Source organism: Ambystoma mexicanum, chromosome 8, assembly GCF_040938575.1.
Source record: "Ambystoma mexicanum isolate Mex_15411 chromosome 8, UKY_AmexF1_1, whole genome shotgun sequence".
NCBI lineage: Eukaryota > Metazoa > Chordata > Amphibia > Caudata > Ambystomatidae > Ambystoma > Ambystoma mexicanum.
The window spans coordinates 814,604,788-814,630,015 of NC_090929.1; the positions used below are offsets into that span (position 1 = coordinate 814,604,788).

The 25,228-nt window shown below is 41.0% G+C and overlaps 1 protein-coding gene across 2 annotated transcripts in view; it reads right to left on the reverse strand.

The window, feature by feature from the left end:
- Positions 1-25,228, reverse strand: part of LOC138472476 (neurotrypsin-like) — a 1,741,737-nt gene that overhangs the window by 1,049,116 nt on the left and 667,393 nt on the right. For both annotated transcript variants that reach the window (XM_069610681.1, XM_069610682.1), the window contains exon 6: positions 10,677-10,824. In XM_069610681.1, the coding sequence (XP_069466782.1) occupies positions 10,677-10,824 (148 nt within the window). The remainder of the gene's footprint in view (positions 1-10,676; positions 10,825-25,228) is intronic.

The window sequence follows — 25,228 nt, forward strand, 5'->3', positions numbered from 1 at the left end:
TCCGCTTTCATATTCTGAACCTCGGTTGATAGTTCCTGCATACGACGCATCAAGTCCTGCACGGCAGCCTCCATGTAGATATCGCTTTCGATTGGGTGGCGTCTCAAACTGTCAAGGAGTTCCCCCCTTCTTACCTGAATCCGTTCTTTACCGGTGTCCTTGGATGCTGCCTTCTTTCAGATGGATCGGGTTTTGAAGAAGGCGGCCCGTGTCTCTGCAGAATCCAGAATGCGTTCAGTTTTCCAGGAGGCCGAATCCAGGAATCCAGGAGGCAAGGTAAGTTCGCTAGAACTAGAATCCAGGAGGAAGAAGAAGGGGGGGGGGGTTCGAAGAAGGGAAGGCGGAGTGGAAAGGAGAAGAACTGCGAGCTACGGAGCACACGTCTGGTCGCTAGTCGCTATAGCATTGAGACGCGCGGAGCCGCGGAAGGCGTGGTCTAGAAATAGAGAAAGGTTACGTCCAACGCATGGAGCGAGAAGGGAATGCGTTGGACGGCCATGTTGGAGGTATTAATGTGTATAAATCCGTTGTGACAAGGACCATGAGGCCCAAAAGGGGCGCACCCTGCGATTCATTGCACATAACTGATGAGGAAAAGAGATTCCTTTATTCCCAAACCAATTCTACCAACTATTTACTTTCTCCCGAAAGTACATAAACCATTTTCAACAATTCCAGAAGGCAGACCAATATTAAGCGGAATAGCCTGGGCCACGGAGCCTATTTCGGAATATATTGACAACTTACTAAAAAGAGGTACAATTCATTACAACCTTCTGTGCTAACAACCAGCTGATTAAGAAAACCCTCAAAAGACACTGGGGCCTGCTCAAATTGGACCCACATATCGGACCACTGATACAGGATCACCCTTCAATATTGTACCGACAGGTGAGAAAACTTAAACTGAGCCTCAGCCCGTCATTACTTCCTGACGATAACAAAGAAAAACCAGAAAATTGGCTGCAACCGAAATTAGGCTTCAGAAAGTGTGGAACGTGCACTATGTGTAAGCTAGCGGTCACCATGACTGACAATTTCGAGAACAAAAATGGGATCACACTTAAAATACGAGAACATATTAACTGCCGTCCAAAGTACGTGATCCATGCGATCATATGCATTTGCAGCAAAATTTACATAGGAAGCACGATCCGAGAGCTTCGCACGAGAATTCATGAGCATTTGGCAGTGATTGGAAGCCAGGATAAAAATCTACCATTGGCGGAACATTGGCAGAAACTTCACCAGATGGATTGTAAGCAGGACATACAATTCATTGGTTTAAAAAAGGTGTCCTTGGGTTGCCGAGGTGGCAACCAAGAACTACGACTACGACAAGAAGAAGCAAAACTAATCAACTATTTCAGATGTATAGAAACCGGTTTAAATACAGACAATGAGATGTCCAATTTTCTTTAAACAACCCTGGTAACAACAGAAAAGGAGTTATGTCAGACAATGAGAAATCAAGACTCTAGTATAAATTCTTCTTTCTTTGTGGACATGCCTACGATGTAATTTATGTATCTTCATAAGTAATGAAATGTTGGATCATATCTAAGCTATGTTGCTCACATGTAAACAGCTGGCTTAAATACAAACTCTCACACAAAATAATTGGTAATCAGTTGTAACCAAATAATAATATTTGTATCCAGAGGAGATTATGGAATCCACACATCAAGAAACACATATGCAGTTAGAAGTTTTGATAGTAAAAAGTGCGTAATTTGTATCGGAAACTACAATCCCCATGATGCTTTGGGAAAAGGAAATGCACGTGACCCCATTGTATACATACAGGCCTATTTTTTGTTTCCACCAGAGCACAAAAGGGGCCCCTTTCTATTATAAATTGATGCCCAGGCCGCAGCAATAGTGCTGACAAAAATCTGCACGTTAAAATGTAATACATATTGCAATTGTTCTTGTAAAACAACGTGACACGGATCAGTAGAGATAATTTATCCCAACCTATGGCCGACGGCAGGGTGACAATGGAAACTAAGGTAGGACAAACTGGTTGCCGTGGCAACAGTATACATGCTCCCCACTCCAAACGAAGCAAACTCCTAGTAAGACACGACGCGCGATGCCGGAACCATGATATTTTAGGTAAGCCCTAACGCCAGCGAGAGACCACCTATCTTAATTTCCAATCATGTTAAGATCCGTATACGGGAGAAGCGGGCTGCAGTATTCTGGGTATGGTGAACTACGTGCGTACAGAACTTTTGTTAGTAAGCTTAATTTTACATGTGCACAGCGAAAAGGCGTTCTTACTGGCCGCTGTACTTTCTATATGTTAGACTTCGTCAAAAACGTAACTGCATTAAAATAAAGCAGTGTGCATGGCTAAACGTAATTAATGACCTGGAAAGGATTTAAGTATGCACCAGTTTAAAACAGAATTTCTTAAAAAAGCAAATGCATTTTGTCGCATAGTTTTAAGTCTACAAACAATATAATGACAACCCGGGAGTACACAAAGGAAAACTAACCCATTCCCCAAATTATATCTTTTCACTTTTACAAGTATGAACATCGCTGTATGAGTCTGATGGGACTCCTGTTTCATATGCTCAAACTACGTTATTAGAGAGACTTTGAACACCAAGAGATAGGTAAGCCCTATTTGGAGAACATTTGTATTTAATTACATTATTAGACAAATGGAACTTTCAAAGCTAAGTAGCGCTAACTCTACTCTTATGTTATTTTTCTTTCCTTTTCTTTCTTTATTCATTTCCGCCACAATGTCTCTCCCCGCCTTATCCCTTTTCTCTCTGCCTTTCCCATCTCCTCGGAATACTTACCATTACGTATGTATCAACCCTACAACTGGTCGTCATGATGGTATGTGGTCATTTTTATTTTCATGATGGAAATTTATGATGTTAAACATGCTTTACTTTGCACGGTGATAATTGATGGAAATTATCTTTTTGATAAATATGCTTTCTTTCGCACTGTAAATAATCTCGCAAATTACATCTATGTGTTGTTGTTCAGCTTGTGATAGCAACCTGTAGAGAACCTATTGCCCAGATTTGAAAAAGGCACAGCAAGAGTGCCGAAACACGTGTTATCAACATGGGCTTTAACCAAAAATAAAAAAGCATGCAAAATAATGCAAGAAAATGCAAAAACAAGTTTTGAGTGATACTTCTTGTGGCGCACAAACAGATGTGTGTGGAACCCCTTTTCTTAATTTTTTCCATAATATTAGTCTGGATGTCCAGAATTGATGTTTTAATACATGTTCTGTTTCAAAATAAAACATGTAAAGATTTGCATATGCTGGGGCCATAAAAGACCCCATTGAAGTGCCTGATGCTTGTAAGTAAAATTGTGTTTCATATCTGAAAAAGTTATGTAGTATGATTTTACTGATTTCAATTATGAATTCTTTTGAGGCCTCACAATATTCTTCTCTTAATAGATTCCATTCTAGTGCTTTGACTCCCCCATCATGGGGGATCTAGGTGTAAAGGCTCTGGACATCAAAGGACACTAGGATGTCATTATCCATCAGCGGGCCAATCTCCTTGACAATGCTCAGAAAATGAGATGTATTCCTAAAATAGTTGGTAGTTCTTTGAACTATGGGTTGTAGTACTTTGTCCAAGCAGACAGCTAAAGGATTGAATATGCTGTCTATTCCCACCGCTATAGGTCTAAGGGGGGGATTACTTTTGTTCTTATGGATCTTCATAAGTCCATAGAACACTGGTGGAATTGGAAATTTTTTTGTAAGAAACGTATGTGTCTTGTCCGTAATCCATCCATTGTTGAGTGCTTTCTCCAATGTGTCTCCTATCATAGTTCTGGTCTTGGTCGAGTCCTGGTCTATCCTTATGTATGTACCTGTGTCGTTCAGAAGGCTCAAGCACTCAGAATTGTAAAAGTTGGTGTCCATTATTACAAGTGCCCCACCTTTGTTTGCTGATTTTATTGTCAATGTCCTGTCATCTGTCAGATCTCTAATGAGTTTGCTCTGATGCTTCCGAATGTTGTGGTGGACAGCTTGTTGGAAGTTAACTTTCTTTAGGTCCCTCGTCATTTGGATTTTGAAAAGATTTAGAGACATGTTATTGATTTGGAGGTCAAATGTACTTTTTGGTTTAAGTTCTAGATATTCATTAGTTGTAGGTAGTTCTTCCCGTGGTGATTGTAGATTCTTTGCAATAATGGTGTACCTATCCCTATAATCTAGATCGAAAGTGAAGGATTTCCCTCTGTTAGGCAAAGTTTGTATGCAGTACCCTCTGGGACCACAACACACAACTAGGACTACAGGTGTAAGCAAAAGCAACCTTTAGTATAAGTCTGTACCACACCGCTTTTGGTAGCAAGCTGAGCAGCCAGGCTTATCTGAAAAGGGAATGTGAGCTTGTAATGAGGTTACACAAAGGTCTACAATCACAAGTATTTAAATAGACTCTTGTACTCAAGGTTTCTTGGTAACACACTTATTAATTTATTACAGTCAGTTAGAAAACATTCACTAAAAGGAGGCAATCAATATCACACGAAAATATACTACAGTACTTCCCACTATCAGGTTCTGAGGCATTTAAACTACTTTGAAGGAGGAGCAAAAAGGCATTCAGAGCATTTGAAGCAGGAGCAAAAAGGCATAAGTTAATAAAACGAATAATAGAGTTACCCTTAAACAGTGCAAATAGTTTGAGTTCACCAGAGGAGTGGTTCCTATGCAATAGATAGGCCTAAGTCAATGGGCTAGAGTCTCGTAAAGAAAAACGGTTCTGGTAGTTTAAATGGAAAAGGCTTTGCCACGGTTCTCAGAAGTAGTTCATAGAAGAAAGGTTTGTATGTCGGGTCACAAGCTGACTAGGCCTGTAAATTGCCAAAGTTTCACGCACTTTCGCAGTGACAGGTAAGTTCTCTGTCAGGTTTTCACAGTGCCTTAGATTGAAGAAAAAGATGCACCTGAAGACTTCTGTTCCTGGCAGTTCCTGCAGATCTTGCTGTTCCTGAGCCTCAGTCGTGGGGACAAGAGGGAGGACATCGGGGGACCCCTGGACTGCACGGGGACTGGTCGCAAAGCTGGCAAATTGGAAAATCTTCAATTCCGGTAGCTGTCGTCAAGCACACAAACTGGTGTCCTTCTCCCTGGCTATTCAGTTTCCTGCAGCACGCTGAGGAAATACAACCAGCTCCGAGAAGGGTGTCCAGGTGGTTTATGAGTTGATTGGTCCCACCAACTCAAAGGGAGAAGTTGTCCTTGAAGGGCTTCTTTGTTGAGATGAACTTGGCGATTTGGACCTGCAGGAGGGCTTCACTGGGCAAACCAACGGTCCAGGAGATGCCGCAGCCGTCCTCTTCCAGCTCGTCTTCGGTTCTTTCGTTCCAGTGGTTGACTCTGCCTTTCAGTTAAAGAGACTCACCTTTTAACCAGTTTTCCCTCATTCATCCCAGCCTACCTGCCCCTCACCCAGCAGGGTGGCTGTCCTTGCCGGACAGTCAGCCAGCCACTAACGCCAGAGTGCATTTGGGTCTCCTAGGAGACCAAGCACAAGGAGTTTCGGGCACCTCACTCACTTCCTGCCCACATCAGACACTCGGGCGCCAGAGGCGGTCTTCAGTCCTGAAGCCCACCAAAGGCGTAGGAACAAAGGGACCAAACTTGGTTTGGCGCTGAGACACACTCTAGAGGGATCTTTCCAAAAAGAAATGGTGAAAAAAGAAGACCGGGACCTGTTTAAACAAAGGGGGCTCAGGCGCCATCTTGAAAAACATGGCTCCCGTGATCTAACGCTACCGGGGTTTGCGGTCTGGAAAAATCATGGTAGTTTGTTGAAAAACCACTGACACCGGCCCTTTCGATAGGAAAGGGTAGCATTTGACTGCTACATGAGTTTCTAGACATAGGGGATACTAGGTAACTCCTCCAGCACTCTATAGTAAGATAGGGTGTGCTGGGTGTTGGAATTGGAAAAGACTAGTAAAGTCAATTTCACTTTTACTTATTCTGGGAAACGGTAGTTTATGCCAGAGAAGGTATTCAAACCTTGGGAAAGCCTGAAAAGGTTTGCCTATCCCACTGCATTGAGGGTGCTGTGTGACACACATGAAAAGATGATGCCTATGGAGTTGTCTAAAACTCCATAACCAAAAGCAATAAACACAGAAAACAAACAGAATTAAAAAGTACAAAGTCTCAAAGTTCAGCAAAAGAGCTGGTGGTCTCTAAGGTAGAGAGGAATTGGCAAATGTTTGAGAATTCTCCCTAACACACTCACATCGGAATAGCACTAGACAACACGTATTTGTTTGGTTACGAGTCATTTAAAGTGATGGTTACATGGATTAATAAGCACACTACTGAGCATGTAATCTTGAAATAAACCACAAGAGGACGCTCTAATCACAGGACATACATTTTACTGTGTGTGTCTACAGCAACACATAGGATGTTCATTAAGTAAGTTACTCTGATGAACACTCCGATGGGTTGCTTATTCACCTATCAGAGTGCCCATGAGGAAAAATACCCAGATGTTCACAATATAAATAGCGTCCATTTCTAGATTCTTCTGACATGGTGTGGGTTCGCAACATGCTGAAAACTGAACGCAGCTCAACCTATTTGAATATAGGTAAATACTTGTACTCTTGTTCTCTATTTTCTGTATGAATTACCTTGTGGACAATAGGATTCTGCAGAGGATTGGCCAAGAATGACTTTTTACTTTAGAATTTAACTACATAGCAACTCTAGAAGCAGGACAGAAGATTTGGTCTAGTACCCAGTCAGGACTCCTAAATAACTATGATGGACACAGTTAAATCTAGGAGATCTCTTGTACAGATGGTAGGGGTGCCTTACTTTTGTGCGTAATCTTTTTAATACATTTTGAGAGTAGTGAGTAGGTCACTGTGCCATTTATAGAACAATCAACCAACATCTCCTCCCCCCCTTTTTTCAAACCGAACACCTGTCCGTGAATCCAGAAGATTTCTCCTTGGATATACAGTTTGTGCGCCAATTGGGAACATACAACGTTTAATCCTGATCATTTGAATACGTACTAATTTAACCATAACAGGTGCAAGAAGTAGAAGAACATTGGGGAAAATTAAAATACAAATGTGATATACATGTGTTTAGACCATAGATCCTGCATTGGAATGAAGAATATTAAAGATTAAAGTGAAGATTGATTGCTCCTGTGGAAGGGGAGTTTGCCCGAAACACGTAGAGCCAACCATAATTTGAATCATCATTATTTGCATTTTTGATCTAATGTTAAATTGTAAACATATTATAATTTGGAGTTTTGAATCTAAGAGGATATACTTTAAAAAAGAAAAGCAGTGAAAGTGTGGTGTGTTTCTGTGTTTTTTCACATAAGAAAGACAAATATAAAAGGTTTTTTTGAATGACACTTATAAAACAATCTAGACATTTTTCTACATGAGAGTCTGATATTGAAATTATCCATATGATATTTAAATATTGACTGGTTCCCAGTATCCATAGGTATGCGTGGGGATGGAAGTGACCCACGGTTGGTGGGCACTTCATTGTTTGTCCTTATTATACTCAACCTAGTGCCAGGGTTGATATTCTCCCTCGCACCCTTTACATACACACATTTTTGATATACAGAGTGTACTGAGGTGTGCTCCTGACCTTTTCTTTTGCTTGATGTTATTTGAATCATCATATATTTTCTTTGCATTTAATGTTTAAGCGTGAGGGCCACAAATTCTGTGTTAGGGAGTTTCCATTTAGTTTTATTAGGCAGGGAAATCCTCATCAGAGTAGGGATAGTGCGGCATTTAATCTCATTTATAATTTAATTAATTTAAATTGCATCTTTTGAACAATCATCAAAAAGTTGTCCGCCTCGCATTGCTGACCCCTCACGATCTGCACCATCAACCAAAATCACAGCAATCTCACTTGTTCCTTCACCTCCCAACTATCCAAACACAAACACTCTCCTGCAAGAGCGCTTGGAGACCATGCAAATGGTAGCTGTGGGCAGCGTAAATCCTCGTATCATAACACATCATAACACATGTTACAGGCACCTGACAAGGTGACCATATGGGCACTACAGTTATACTTTGCCAAAGCAGTCTCATTAAGGATAGAAGGCTAAAAGTGTTAACAACTATGTAAAAGCTTGTCCACTTGATATAAAATGATATGTATATTTCTATTAATCATGTGAACATGTGATGCTATTGTTGCATATGTTGCTTATATCTGAACATGTTGTATGAACTATATTGAAGATTGAGGCAGACCTTTCTTTCTTAAGGAACTAACTTACTGCCCACAGACCCAGGGGGAGGAGATCGGCACCTGAAACTCCTAGAGCCTGATTTACAAAGCACTTTTCAATGGGATTTTCTCATATGAAATTGCTTTTGTTAATCAGGCCGTTAATGTGAGAATTAAGTTTACCAAAGGCAAATTCCACAAAACAGCTTCCTCCCTTCAAGCTCTAAGGTTGTTCTCAATAGCCACCTGGCCCATACACAACCAGCCTACTCAACATGAATTTAGGTGAGGATCCATGGTTTTCAAAAATTTGTACATATTTTAATGTTTGTAAAACACAATCACTATAGACAAATATTTAAAAATAGACCAAAATTCGCTAATCTCAATCATATGTCTGAAACACCATTTCATTCTGGTATATATGCATCACGACACACATTTCCATATTGTCAATAAATGAAAACAAAATATTCAAACAATTAATCATGTGTGTCTATAGTGATGTGTTTTATAAACATTAAAATATGTATATTTTTTTGAAGACCATGTATCCTCACCTAAATTCATGTTGAGTAGGTTGGTTGTGTATGTGCCAGGTGGATATTAAGAACAACCTTAGAGCTTGAAGGGAGGAAGCTGTTTTGTGGAATTTGCCTTTGGTATACTTAATTCTGCAGTCCTTATCCATACAGCCCCTAATAAGAGGACTACATAGCTCTTTATGGCTGACTTTAATGTGAGAAGCAATGACTCATCAGGTTGGCTACCGTAGCTCTGGGGAGGTGGGGGCTCATTGATGATCTCTGTCCTTCCTCTGTTCCCCCTTCCTTGCCTCGTCGCGCCTTGAAACATTTGTGTATAGGTGCGTACAAATGCCATATCATATCATTTATCATTAAATTACTGGGATACCAAATTAATCTCTACTGACAAACTGATCCTCTTGTTCCTAAAATGTTTCTTTCCTTTTTTCAGTCTATTCCGTCTGGTTATGTTTTGTTCTAACATTAGTATTTTTCACTACCGGTCCACCTGTTGGGAACACTCATAGAAGAGCAATCAACTGACATAGAATATTCACCTAGTATGATCACATAAGTAAAGACCAAAAGACTGGACTAGATCTAAGCAACACGCCTGAATGAACTATGGATCAAAATTGTCCTTCCTAAAATGATTATTTGCTCAACCAGGCGCTCTATGGATTATGAAGTATCACATATTGAAAGGTTTCAGGCAACCAACTACCAGCATTGTAGCTGAAGTGCAAGCAAACTGTTCATACAATCAAGTGACAATTTCAAAATGCCCTGTACCATGTGTCAGAGAAGCATGCATGAGATATTTACAGCACAATGGTTAAGTATGTTTACAGCCAGAATAATCTGAAGATGAAGAAGCCTCAAGATTCTTGACTGAAACCGAGAATAGGAATGGCACATTGCAGACCTTCTTTCTGAATAGTACCATAAAGAACAGTAATTTCTCTCTTATAGCTTATCTTGTACCTTTGTCACAAACCTGTCTTTGTTTTAAGGAAGAAACTCAACATTGACTTGTTTCGCATTACTTGTGGGTCAGTGTAGTTATGAGTTGTGATAGAACCCGAAACATGGTGAACTATGCATTCGAAGGGTGAAGACAGAGAAAACTCTAGTGGAGTTCCGTAGCATTCCTGATGTGAAAATAGGTCATCCGACCTGGCTGTAGGGACAAAAGACTAATCAAACCATCTAGTAGTTATTTAATTTGTAGTTAACTGTATTGTTACTTCAAACTCATTGATGAGTACATTCCTATTTCTTATTTCTCAAAATCATGGATTTGCTTTAAAGACAACACTTACATTTGTGATCAAGATATTATATTTGACAATAATGTTCTGTATATGTTACACATTGGGGATACATTTGTATGCACCTGTTGGATTTGCTCTGTACAGAATGAGAACAACAATAATGTCTGCATTAATAAAATACTTTGATCTTATATTTTGGAGTACTCCTAATCATGAACATATCATGGTTTAACTGAGGGAAGTAGGAAACCAACTATGGATCACGCATGCACGCACTCAATGAATCCCCTAAGTAACTGATTTGCTTTGTACTTGGTGTATAAGGCAAGCAAACTGAATTAATATGCGGAATGCAGAAAATATAAGAATGCATTTTCTTCTAAGTAATGCATAGATACAAATGAATGCAGGGTTTGATACCGCTGCTATCTCATAATGTTGAAAGTGGATCCTTTCCAATCACAATTTGTTTTTGAAAAAACCCCTTTCATCACAAATGAGAATTGTTCGGGGTAGAACCGTGTGTGCAAATATACTCAAAACAAGCAAGTGAGTACTGAGAAATGGGTAAGGATATTCACGTTTTTATTTAGACGGTAGATTTTGGGTTACCTTAGACCGAGTAGTCTGCAGACCACTTCAGCATCTCTGTCATCCCAGTGGTCATCACATATGGTTCCCCAGTGGCCATCGTGGTATACTTCCACTCTTCCTTCAAATCTCTCTTTCCCTCCCACCAACCGTAGAGGAGTTTCTAGACCTGCTCTTCAGAAAAGAGAAGACGTGTTAGAATGAAAAATCATGTTCAATGCAATAACAACTCTTTAAATGATAAACAAATGAATGATATGCTTGTCGTAGAAACATGGGCTAACATGGATATTAAATCACTTTTTTTTAATGCTTTTAGTTTATATTCAATCAAGAACAAACTTTTGCATATAAGAAAATTAAAATACAAAATTAAAATAACATTTCTTAACACAATCAATTAAAAATCACTTTTCCTACTATGTTTAAATGAAAAAAGAAAATGTTTGTCAATGTCAAACATTAAAAACCATAACATAATCCACTATCTACTTATAACATCTAGATGGACCATATAGATGCCCCTTTTGTTGATGCGAAGGGAGAGTAGGTGTCTGCTCCGTCGCCTTTTGCCATATGTGATGGGCAGCAGCATTGTATACTATAGATTCTGCCCCTATCAAGTCCGACCAAAATTGGTCCTTACGTATGTTCGCCATGTTCCTGATATGCCCTCCATAACCTTTGGTATAAAGGGGTTTCAAAGCTGTACAGGCATTCAGTAGATGTTGTGATGTTTCCACCTCTATGTCACAATGTCTACACATTTTGTCTTCACCTTGGTGATCTGTCCTGGTCCACTTGTTCATATATTCTTTAGTCCCCAGTATATTCAATCTTAATTTCAGCGTAAAACACCTCAGCAAATGATTAGACCATTTTGTTAAGTAGGTTCTAGGTTTTCTCCCTTCAAATCCTTGGTGAGAGTATTCTCTATATCTACTCAACTTGTAAAAGTTGTCAATGTCTTTTATCTTATTCACCTCCCTTGATTTCTTTATGATTGCTGATTCATAATCATAATATGAAATCACTTTAGAAAATACACCTTAGAGTGGGATGGACAGACTACAATAAAATACTCACAATATACTAACACCAGTGTTTATTTAAATATTTTAAATAATTATAATAAGTAGTTTAGATGAAGAAGCATAGCATAGCTATCTAATGTGGGCATACTTTAGGAATTTGTGGATGAAGAAGCAAAGCGGAGAAATTCTTCTGGGGGAAGCAAAATGTCATAAAGCTGAGCCTTTTAACAGTCACAGCCAATGAAGGGAGACGCAAACAAATGTACCAAATCTCAGGTTGCAGTGGGCAACCTAATCGTTTTAAAATGTAAGCAAGGGGGAGTCCAAAGTAGAAGCTATTTCCATAGTCCATCCTAGATAAAGTGAAGGCAATGATGATTGTAAACATATCCAGAAAGAACTAGTGAAGAACTTTCTAGAGGAATTGCAGATAGGTGAAAAATGTGCTGATGGTGTTGTTCAATATCGGCAGACCAGAAAATCAAGAAGGAAGCCAAGGTCTTTCATTTCATATATGTTTATTGTTGACCCACAACCAGCGCCAACACCTCCAATTATCAATGAAGATACACTTAGATTTCTGGTAATGTAAAGGTAATCTCATTTAATCAATAGCCCTATTGTATGGCAAGTGTTTCGACCAATTGGTCTTTCTCAAACCAAGGCTGAGTTCAAGATTCATAAAGAAAATTGGAACAATTATTGTTTGTTAATCCAAGGCAGAAAGTATACAGTTTCATTAATGCAAACAAGTTTTGAGATTGTACACAGAGAAGACAGAGAGTCGGGGGGCATAGGGATGGATAATCAAGTAAGAAAAACATACAAAGAAACATAATGAGTTTAATTTTGACAATCATTTCAGAGTTAGAGACTCCGTATAATAATCAATCATCCAACCATGTATTCCGGTGCCTGGTAGAATTCATACCCTTAGCCGTTAAGTGACACTTCTTCATTAAGATGTCCCTTGTAATGTGATACTGAATATTATGCTCAATGCTCATACTCCAAATGCGCTAATCCACCAAGCCGTATTATTCCGTGCGTCAGTTTAAACCTAAGTTGCATTACACCCTTGAGTGATCTAATTTTACAGACACCTGCAGCTCGAGTGCCATTAGCTAACACATACCTTAAATCTGATGCTCACTGTTCTAACCCTCCAATGGGTATTGTTTGTGCACTCCTAATCCTGTGAATCCAAATCAACCATTAGTAATTAACATTAACCAGGGATAATAACATCCAATACCATTATCTTTGTGTGGACAATCTGAGCTAATATCAAATCAATTTCAATCAATTCTTTCTAACAAAGTTCTATAGGTCATTGACAAATCCTATAGAGACCGATTAAAAATTCCTGTTGGCATAACTCAAAATCAAATTAGCATGATTATTCACTTCATTCTTGTAATTGCTCTAAATATATAGTCAAATGAAATAAGAATATTGTTCAAAGGCTAAAAGCCAAACACCATTGGGGAGAATTATAACTTACCTGTTGGAACCTTCTTGCTTACGGAAGGCAGAGTGCATCAGTGATCCGGGCGTGTTGAGTTTCAACTAGCCTCCATTTTTGGAAACTCTATTTTTATTTGTTTACATGGTTGGCATCACATGCTGTGCGTGCAATGTCACGCGCACTGTTCTGCCATTTTAGATTGGGATTCGGGACCCATGTAAAGCAGTTTTATGGTGGCACCATCAATTTACAAATAACTACATATCAGTTTCCACTCAGTCTTCATGCAGCATCTCATTAGTTGTAAACGTACCATTAGTCTTGGTATATATTTCTAGATTCCAAAGATATGCATATAACAGTCATCAATTGGTTTAGACACCCTTGAGCTGGCCAAGAACCCAACTCCTATGGATGGTTATAACACATCACTCATCCAAATAATGCAGGCACAGGATACCCATATCCCATAAATGATCATTACAACATTGGTAACAACAAATCTCTGATGAATTTGTTAAAATAAAAATGTGCAATCTGTTCTATTATTATTTAACATTTCATTCATTCACTTCATAGAAATATACCCATCTAATGGTCTGAGTTGAGCCCTATTTCAGTCGTCCTCATATGACAAATAAGCCTTGCTTCATTTTGTCTCAATTTTAGTTCCAAATCGCCTTCTCTCTTCCCAAGTGTGATCTTCTTCAAACCAATAAACCTCAGGTCCGTTTTGTCATCAAGTTTGTGCATGTTTTGCCAACGGGTGGCAATCAGATATTTCATGTCTTGAATACCAATGGTGGCAAAATGTTCACAAACCTGAGTCCATAGCTCCCTGATGGTACTGCCAATGTATATTTTATCACATTTACATATAATGCCATATACCACATACTTAGACCTACAATTGATCATGCATTCAATCTTAATCGTTCCACCTTTCTGACTCGTAAATGTCTCTGTGGTCCCATGTGTGTATCTGCACATTGTACAAGTACCATATCGTGAAAAGCCCTTTTTCATTGGCTGTATCCAGCTCTTGTGCGGCTCTTTGTATATTCCACTCAGAAATGATGGACTTAGTTTGTTTTTGAGAGTTTTGGCTCTAGTATATGTGATCCTAGGTCTGCCATCCAAGTGTTTAGCTATATCCTTGTCCAGTCGTAGGATGTGCCAATATTTGTGCAGGATCCGCACAATCCCATCCTTGTTCTGATTGTATTTGGACACAAATGTAATAGTCCCCCTGAAATTGTTTTCTTTCAGATAGTTTTGATGGTAAGGTTGATTCCCTACTCGTAGATGGTGCTCAATTTTTTGCTTGCATGATACTCTTCTCAGGACATCCTCTTGCCAAAAATCTATTCTTGAGTAGATCACACTCTTTTCAAAACATCCCTTCATCCTCACAGTTTCGTCTGGCACTAATGAATTCCCCAGTCGGTATGTTGTTAACTGATCTGCTGTGACAGCTTGTTGCATATAATGTTGAATTCACTTCTGTCTCCTTAGGGTAAATGCAGGTACTCAGACACCCATTGTCCACATATATTGTTAAGCCAATTCTCTCAGACTGCTTTCATGTCTGAAGCTTATCCAATGGCAATTTTATTAAGCCTATTCACAAATTCCTGGATTCCTTCAGAGGCCCCTTTCCAGACGACTACAAGGACAACCCCAACAAGGATAACCTCAACAAGAAATTTTTCTGGACTTATTGGGGAAGGATAACCCCAACAGGGATAACCTCAAGCCACAATAAGGACAATTACTCTATGGACATCCATCAATAACTTGACCTCATTTAATTTTGACCTGAAAGAACCATTCTAAATGATGCAAATTCAGACTCTGAATGAAGTTAATTGAGATAAAGTTTAGCACAAGGTCAACCTGTAACCTTTCTATAAACTTATAAGCAACACAATTAATTGCTGTCAGTGTTTTTTCTTCTATTTAACTCTTCAGCCACACATCCAACACTAAGAATTGAATGTGCTGGCGCAGGATTTGAGCCCAATCTAAAAATATGTATGGATATCTACTCTACCTGATTACAATGACCCCGAAAACCATCCTTGCTGCCGACAACACCCTTCTACTTCACACACTTGACCTCCACACACCTCTTAAACTACAATCCAAAAGAAATCCTCCCTCCACAATGGGTTCACTGAAGAACTTATCTCCCTGCGCAAACACAAAGGGGTCCAAGAACACCTCTGGAGGAAAAGACCCTCCTCCATCTATCGCTGCATTTAAAACCTATAAAGCGGCCATCATATCCACCAAATCCTCTATCTACAATACCAGAATTTGCTAGGCCAGTTCCAACACCAAGGAGGTCTTTAATTTTCAAGGAACTTGAAGCCCCAGGACCTCTTATCGTCAACTTCCCCAAGGACAAAATCTGGTGCACCACTGTCCAATCAGCACTTACTGACAAAACCACCAAAATGAGAAACAAAAACCATCCTCCAGAAAACCCTGCTGCCGCCAAAGATGCCTCTTCTACTCTCCCAGACCTCCCACCCTCCACCGCTCGCCTATTCCACGTCACCCAAGTCTCTCCCGCTGATGTCCACATCATCATCCAACACCTTAAACCCTCTAAATGCAAGGGTGATCTCTGTAGAGGTGGAGCCAAGTATCCCCACTCAAAGCTCTGCCCCCATGATGCCTATATGTTGGGAGCCAGAATATGAGACACGTACCATACCAGTGAAAATACCTATGCCGAAAAGAATCCTGGAATTGAGGGACCTGTTGAGAAAACCATATATGCACTCACGACAATATGATGGTCATTTGAATGAAATCCCAAAGGAAGTGTGAAAACGAGCAAAAAAGAAGATTGGTGACGTCATGCGAAGTAGAGCTGACACATCCAGAAAAGAGGCTGAAGACCATAAAGATTCTATTAGATATAAGGAGGAGGTGTTAACGATGAGCAACATTTCGGGCTTGAGATGAAGATTCTCATGCTACAGAAACGATGACGAAAATGCTAAGTCATTTTATAAATGTGCAGACGTAGTAACGCAAGCAGACAAAGTACTCTTAAAGGCTGGCTACGTAGTGACTAGATTGTGGCGATGCACCAACATATATGCATAGGAATGTATAGACTATGCATGTTACACAACACACTTTAGCAAAGCTTGGACCCAGTAAATAGAAAGGCTTTTTCAGTTTAGCGCAGTTGGAAAACGACTCAATGATGGAGGTAACATTCAAGAGAAGCTTAGCTGGTCCAGCACCAGGAAGTCAAGGCCACCGTGAGCTTGGATGTTCATGCAGTACCTACAAATCATGTGAGAAGAACAAACTCTTGTCTCAGGCGAGGAACAAGAACATTGAAGACGTCAGAGGTACATCATTTAATAGTATTTCAAACAGAAAAGCTCTGAAACGTGGTCTCCAATCACATGGTCAGATGAAAATAGATACTGAGTTGAGCTACATCAAAACCAAGAGACAAAGTATGCTATACTCCCTTTTATTCTCAGGCACGGAGAACATTTCCAAGGCCCTGTTCAAAGGCTAATTGACTGGCAGACGGCAAGAGTGATGATAGATGGCACGCTAATTAGGTGGGAAGCTATGGTTATGACCAGTCCTGGGAGCCAGCCTGCGTGCTGCTAGCGTGTGTGGAATATTACAGAGGGGTGCAAGGATGCCAAATAATTGTAGAGGGCCACGTAATAGAGGGCCCTATAGTTTATGTAACCAATGGGACATTGTGTATTTGATTACGTCCATAGTGACTTGCACTAGAGGAGGGCTTAGTTGCCCCACCTGATGTTAGAGACCCAATCACATTTCCAACAAGTATGGAACGCATAGCTAGATGTTCCCTTTAAGCCAATCACTTTCCGAAGTAGGTTTTTTTAGTTTGCCACGTAGATTGATGTCAAAGATGACAAGGTTTTGCTATATAACATGCATTTTTTATGAAACTCGCTGAGTGAGAAGATCGAGCGGTTGTTGGTTGATGTTCATTATACTCCCTGTTTTAGACAATTGATATTAAAACAGATGTACTTTGCCAACTTCCTGGGTCGGTCTGATTATTGATGTTTGAGTATATTCTGCATCCCCATCCATCTCAAAGTATTGCTACCTCATCTTAAAGGGCCTAGTGTTGGGTACATGGGTTCACGTGGTAGCAGAGAGAGGATGGTTAAAGACCCATCGACCAAGTAGGATTTTAAGGGTCTCAAAATATTGAGTGTCCTCTCCCATGTAGCTGAAGGACCATGAAGCTCCCTGTAGATAGCGGCCATTAGTAAAAAACATGTAAGTCACTGGTGACAGGTGGGACAGGTGGGACAGGTGCCTCGTTTCACAGGATTTCTACAGGCAGCTGAGCGGACTGAAGGCTGAAGTGGTTGGTTGAGGAGGAGGCAATCTCGAAGGTCAGAAGCTGAAAACGCGAACGGTGAGTCGACTGAGAGAGAGTGCATGCAATAAATAAGTCAGGAAAGTGATAAAGGGATAACGGGGAAAGAGTAACGTAGGGTTGGTTGGGGTATGTTTAGTTTAAGCACGAAGAACATCATAGTTTAAGGTATATGGACGAGGAGCGATCCATACGATAAACCCAGAATCCTTCGTCAAGTGATGTTTTAAGTATGGTTTAAGAAGAAGTTGTTCTAAAGTCCAAGTGGACATACCTAGGCTACGAACGATCAAGGATCATTAAAGAGAACAATTTATACTCTGATCAGAGCCATTATTAGGGGCAGAAATAGTCACAAGGAACGTTGACAGAGATTTATGTGTGCCAGCCAATCTGTCAGTTTGTCTGTCTGTCTGTATGTTGTATATGGTAAAGAAATTATGAGATATTGAAGAAACGAAAAGTAATAGATTGGGTGAAAGGTTGAAAATGTGATTATTTGTTTATTTAGTTGACTGATGATGTTCATTGAATAGGTAGATCGAAGTAAAGTGAAACATAGAGGTTTGGAGCTGCGACGATTGGTGCACGCACATATTGTATTATTTTTCTGAAAAGTATTTATCAGTGTAAAATAACGGTAAGTATTGACAGTCGATTGTGACCAGTAATGATGGAAGATGTTACTCCGATTATACACTTGTGCAGACAGCTGCCAAAACACGAACCCAAGCTTAAGCAGTACAGTACAGAATGGGTTAAGGGCACAGTAGATAAAATGTTCATGCCATGGCCACAAGGGGATCACTGTCCAAATCAGTTTTGCAACACATGACAACATATTTGCACGCAGCGTACACAGGAAAAAAGCTAGAAAAGAGGTTAGTTGGCTTAGAACCTTGGAAGATGTACCAGAAGGAAAGAGAAGACACACCTGCTGAAGACTGGATTCTTAACCAATGTAAAGAGGGGGGTGTCAAGCCTTCTGTTCCCCCTACCGCACCTGAAGTAAATGGCGATAGTATGAAAGATGAAGGATCATAGCCTTTAAGAGAGCTTAAGGCAGCAACAGGGTATAGCAACCCGACACATAGGTAGCCTGCATGTAGCAGCGATGAGGGGCCCGAAAAGACTCCAGAAAGAAATTTGATCTCTAAAGTCCCACGGGACAAAGAGAGAAGTGAATGACCAGATATGTCTGTAGATATAGAGAGAGAAATAAAAAGGAGAGAAAGACAGCTGACGAGGTAGTGCTCATACAGAACAAATGGATGGGAGGGCAGATATTGCTCAAACTTGATGGGAATAGCCTTGAGGAAGTGATGCAAAGGAAGATCAGGGCAAATAAGATAAAAAAAGACAAGGAACGAGATCATCGATTGAAAGACAAAGAGGCTAAAATAAAGAGTAGACAAAGACGGGAACAACTGTATAGGGATGAACAGTTGAGAAAGCAGGAGATAGCAGAAGAGCAAAGAAAGTATGACAACAGGCAAAGTGCAATCGAAGAACGAGATAGGTTACAAAAGAGAAGAGAAGAAGAGGAAGAAGATAAATTAAGAGATAAAAGGATGTAAAGACACTGAAATGAAGAAGTGCGTAGAGCAAATGAGAGAAGAGAGGTAAAAAGACAGGAAGAGGAAAGGGTCAGGGAGGAAGCAAAGAACCAAAGAGAGTTTGACGACGAATTGGAACACAAGAGAAGGCAAAGAGCATGCAACATTGATCGCATAGAGAAAGAGTTAATGGAACCTAATCCAGTAGTGGCATGAGAGGACATAGAGGAGTTCTTCCTGACACAGGAACCAATGGCAGGACCCTCTAGAAAAGAACTAGAAGATCATTTTGATATAGGAGCTATTGGAGACTGAATTGAGAAAGCCAGGAGATGAGGACAAAAAGGGAATCGAGAAATAAAGAGAAAGACGATCGATTTGAGAGAACTCAGTCGTGAGGCATAGAAGGGTGTCTGTTTAGCCTTGAGCATAGAGCTTTGTCTTTGGACAAACTAATGATAAACAGAGACGATAAAGAGGGATGTCACACTAGTTGGGGACAATATTATTATTATTATTATTATTATTATTATTATTATTATTATTATTATTTCAGACGAAGAAAGAGAAATCTTCTGTGGGGAGGAGGGAGTGTTCTCTGACAGTGGTCCAGAGGGGTGTTCTCTGACAGATAGAGAAGATGGTCAGATCTGGACCTACCTAAATCGGGGACACCAGAGCCGCTGATGCAGCCAGATCGAGCTAAAAGGCGACCTCTTCGTGAGAGGGGTTATCACCACCTTATGTGAGTAGGCTAAGGTCATAACCAGGAAGAAGACGTAGCAGAACCATTGTTCCTGCTATGGACGGGCAGATGATGGGAGAGGAGTGTGATTTTGGGATTTTGCAGTTCCCTTTGTTGGAAAAAGGAGGGGCCAAACCACAGTATATACTGTGGCCCCAGATGGATAAGGATAAGGATAATTTAAGTTGTAAACTCCTGAGTTTAACTTCGGGTGCCGGAAAATGAATCTATGAATTATAGAAAAGGACAGGAGGCAAAACAAAACTCGCCATAGGGGACATTAAAGGTCAGATATCCTTGGGGAGATGGCTGATGACATCTGGTCGAGAGCAGGATACTTGAGTGTCACCGCACAGAAAACAGCGCACGATGGAGTGCTGTTTAATTATTGTAGAGCGGTAGTCTGGAAAGCGCTTCGAGTACAATATCCTGATATGGCACGAAAGATGCAGGAAGGGGAGGATCCGCTTGTTTACATTCAGAATTTTCAAGAGCAGTGGTCTTTGGAAACGCGGGAGCCGTGGGGAAAATCTATACCTGTATTTTATCATAAATTATGTCAGGGATTACCAGATAAGGTACAGAGACAGCTTTTCAACCAATACCTGGCAACTCTCGCCCACTGCATTGCCATTTTCTGCTCAAATTTCCAGTGCTACACTGACGACACTCAACTTATTTTCAGGCTGCCCTCTGCACCTCCTCTCCCTCTCTCATCTCTAATTGCCTAACTGCCATTCAAGATTGGTGTGCCGCCAATGATCTTTGTCTGAATGCCAGCAAGACGGAGATCCTCCTCATCGGCAGACCTTCACCATCCTTTCCCCTCACTCTCTGGCCGGCTTCCCTTGGCCCTCCTCCTATCCCCACCTGCAAGGCTAAGTACCTCGGGGTCATCTTTGACTCCACCCTTTCCTTCTCCGCCCACATCTCGGGGGTCTCTAAAAAAATCAAACTTCCTACTGCACCCCCTCAGAGGTACTATGCCTTTCCTCCCCTTCCCTCAGAAGCTCATGGTATCCCAAGCTCTGATTCTCTCTAGGTTGGACTATTGTAACAGCCTCTTTCTAAATCTACCTGCCTCCACTTGCAAATTGCTGGCTACACTACCACTGTTTGTTGCCTTTATTATTTATTTATTATTATTTATCTGTTTCTCCTCTGCTTCGCACGTTCCACTTCTCCCCCTTCCATGCACTTTTCCTCTCCTCCTCTCCCATGCACTTGCATGTTCTCAATGTCACTGGGCCTAGTAAGATCGCTGTTTTGTTCTCCTCTGTGCCCCTCCCTTGCCTTGTTGTGCTCTGAAACACTTGTGTACGAGCGCAATAGAAATAAAATATCAATCAATTAAGAAGCTGGTGGGTATGGAGGCGACACCATGGCTAGAAATAAAGCTGACCATTGCGCGTCATTGCCGATTGTTGCAGGAGAAAAATCAAAAGAGAGACGATTTTAGGAAGCTCGAGGAGGCTAAGCTACTACAGAAGAAGCTATCAAAGTATGCTATAGAAGGGGTGATGTTAACTACTGGAGAAGGGTCAGGATCACAACAAGCAACGGGCATGATGCAAGTGAATAACCAACAGCAGTTCTATCAAGGAGGGAACTGATTCATACCAAGAGGTAGGGGAAGTTTCCTCGGAAGAGGCGGCTTTCAGAATAATCAAGGGAATTTTCAGAGTAACCAAGTTGGGTTTCAGACTATGCAGAACGATAATCAAGGCATGCAGGTAGGGAAAATCAGAAGACTCCCTCGTGTATGTTAGACATGTGGAATGACAGGGCACATAGCGCAAACATGTGGTAGCCAAGGGTACGTACAGCATGGGCAGCTCTCAAGAGGGGGACCGCTTATCCGCCTCCATATAGCTCACAAAGTAGGGACGGGTTTGCCAAGATCAGACAGTGTATCAAGCGCAAGCACCAAGAATGCAACAGACTTTGCAACTCAGCAAGCACCATTGAATCTGTCCCAAGGGCAGTCACAGCATGCATCAATGCAGATACAGCAGAGCGTAAACACAGGGCAGTTATTGACTTCAACGATAGGGGGTGTCACTGTCGAGGGTCGGAATCTGGTATATCAGGTCTGTCTTCAGTGATGAGAACCACAGTAAACAGCAGTCAAGTAATTAGGAATCACCAACCTGGTCTTGAGTGAGGAGCTGAGTGAAATCGCAAGGGAATTCCTCGTGGGGGAGAAAACCCTTTGAAGCTTGTGACGTCAGGTATTGAAGTCAGCTGTTGCTTTCTCGATGGTTACGTCCCCATAGTGCTGTACAGTATTGAGAGGAGAGTTGTCAGTATGTCTATCAGGATCTGCCTTTCCGATGATAAAATGAAATAAGAGCTTAATACCCTTTAACAGAATTCCATTGCCGAGCGGCACTGAAGCAATGTGGAAGGAGTTAAGGGCTTCAGTAACAGATGCAGACCTTAAAGGGTAATAATCACAAGAGTAGCGTGAAAGGGTAAAACTCAGAGGAAATGAGTTTAGAAGAGAAATATCAGAAGGTATTTGTTACATGCAAGATATCTATCTCTGAAAATGCAAAAGTGGTTCGGAATTGGGGACGGAGAAATCTCTGTGAGGAAGTGAATGAAAGTAGAATAAGGTTATGACGACAGGCAGAGTTTCAAATAACAGATCAAAGGGTTGGTAAACCTAGGTTAGTGCGAAACTCAAGGAGTGTGGCAACGCACTGTTGCCTTGGATGCTGCGTCAGAAGTACCGGCTCCAGATGAAGGGGAGCAGTTACGTCAAACGGTATTCCTACCAAAGGCTGAGGACTTCAATACAGTGTGGGAACAAACGAAGGCATGCAGTGCTGGTATTCCATGAGGGATGCTGGATGATGTAGTTCGAGTAAATGATTCGACTTGCGTAATCTGAATTGTAAAAAATGGTGCTATTGGGAGGCAGGCGGAACCTAATGCTAGAGTGAGAGGCAGATTAGAGGTACCTACGTTACGTGCAAGATTTCTATCTCTGAAAATGCTGATGCGGATTCCGGAAATAGAAGCAAAGTGGTTCAGAATCGGGGAAGGAGAAATCTCTGTGAGGAAGTGAATGAAATTAGAATAAGGTTATGACGACAGGCAGAGTTTCAAATAACAGATCAAAGGGTTGGTAAACCTAGGTTAGTGTGAAACTCACGAAGTGTGGCTGCTTTGACAGTAGCAACGCACTGTTGCTCTGTAAGCGGCATCAACAGTACTGGCTCTAGGTGAAGGGGAGGAGTTACGTCAGTCACTTCCTCTGTGAACACTGCACCGCTGAGTGGCACAATGGAAGCCATCTTAATAAGAGGCTGATGTAACCCCATCACACAGCGCCAGCGATGCCAAAGTACCATGCATGATGCCTAGTCATAACAGAATCCTTTCACGGGCACATGAATAAGTATGTATCCACAATAGGACAGCTCACTGGGTGACCTGATGTGTTCAGTACTATCTGTGACTCCCAATCCTCAAGAGGAACCGAGGGTTGACGTCACTATAGGAGGCATTTCCTTTTCTTTTTTAGTAGACACAAGTGCAACTCGCTCATGTATACAACAGGCAAAAAGTCTTCATTATCAGGTAATGCCATGAATGCTCAAGGATTCTCAGGAGCTACAAGTAGAGTTCCTTTTACAGAAAAATTACCAGTCTCTATAGGAGAATGTGATATGTCTGTACCATTGTTGTATTCAAGGCAGACACTGGTTAATATACAGGGCTGAGATTTAATGACGAAGTTAAATATGACTATTTCTTTCACTGATGAAGGCATAGTGTGTTCAACGCCAGGAATACATTATTTAAACGTAGGCGAACTTCTCATGGCATTCACAGGACAAATAGCCATATGGGGAGTACCATTATAACCATAAGTATTTGACTATGGGTTACACATTTTGTTAACATGGCTGCCAGGTATCGTGGGTAAGACTATGAGAATACCTGATGAATTTCTCTTTAGGCCAGAGATTCCCATGAACGAAGGAGGGGACAGGTTTTTCCCTTAGAATTGCAAGCAGCTGTGGTTCGAGGAGAATTGGCCATGCTCAAAGGATTTGATGATGACGGCAGATCATGGAGCACAGTGATTGCTATTGGAGAGGGTTATAGATTTACTGACGTCACTGATGAGGACATATTTAGAGATGACCTGTCAAACGACGAAGTGGTATTTGAAATGAGCATTACATATTGGGTTAGAACAGAAAGACACAAGGTTCCACAGAAAATGATGATAGTACGACAGCGTCCTGCATTTTTTGATGACGATATGGCAAAAGTGCCAATTTCTTTATGGACTACGGGCCCCTATGACGTAGGCCTATTAAAGGGGGTTGGAGAATTTTAGATTAAACTAAAGCCAGGAGCAATTGTATCTCGAGCGAGGTAGTATCCCATGTCTTGAGAGGCAGACAAAGGTATTTTTAATATCCGCTATGATGGGTCAGGAATTTTTAGTGACGTCAGAGTCACGCCGGAATACCGCAGTGTATCCTATCAAAAAATCTAAAGGGGGGGTTGTGGCGTTTAATTCAAGATATGAGGCCGATTAACCAGATTGTAGAGGCCGCGTTTCCTCTAGTTCCCTACCCAGTGACGATTTTGTGTAGTATTCCTACAGAAGTGCGATGTTTCACAGTGATTGACTTGAAAAATGCATTTTTCTCAATCCCGTTGCATAAAGATTCTCAGGATCTGACGTCATTTACGTTTCGTCAGACTAAATTGAAAAGCACACGGTTGCCCCAAGGGTATTGTGAGTCTCCATCGATTTTCAATAGAGTCCTGCAGATGGACTTAAGCAATATTGATTTGCCAAGTGTTGTGTTGCAATACGTAGATGATATTTTGGTCTTCAGCACATCAGAAGAAGAGTGCAGATGTGACTCAGTTCAGCTCATGATTATACTAGCAGAGAAGGGATATAAAGTGGACAAAGAGAAATTTCAGTACTGCCAAGAAGAGATGTTATACATAGGACAGTTAATCTTGCATGAAGGAAAGAAAGTTACACCTGAACGGGCTGAGGCGATTTTGAAAACAGCAAAACCGCAAACGGTAAATCAAATGCAACAGTTTTTAGGACTGTGCAATTATGTCAGAGCAAGGGTATTTGATTATAGTTCTTACAAAGGACCATTGTTGCAAGCCCTGAAAAAGGCACAGCAGAATCAGGAAAAGATTGTATGGATTGAGGAAATGTAGGGAGGGTTTGATGAGTTAAAAAAGGGAATTTGCACAGCTCCAGTTTTAGGGATTCTGTCATGCGCCCAGACGCATGGAGGGTATGGCAGCGGTTTCCGTGGAGTGGCCATTAGAAGTTCCAGCACGCCTGTGGCTATCCTTTGGGTGTCAT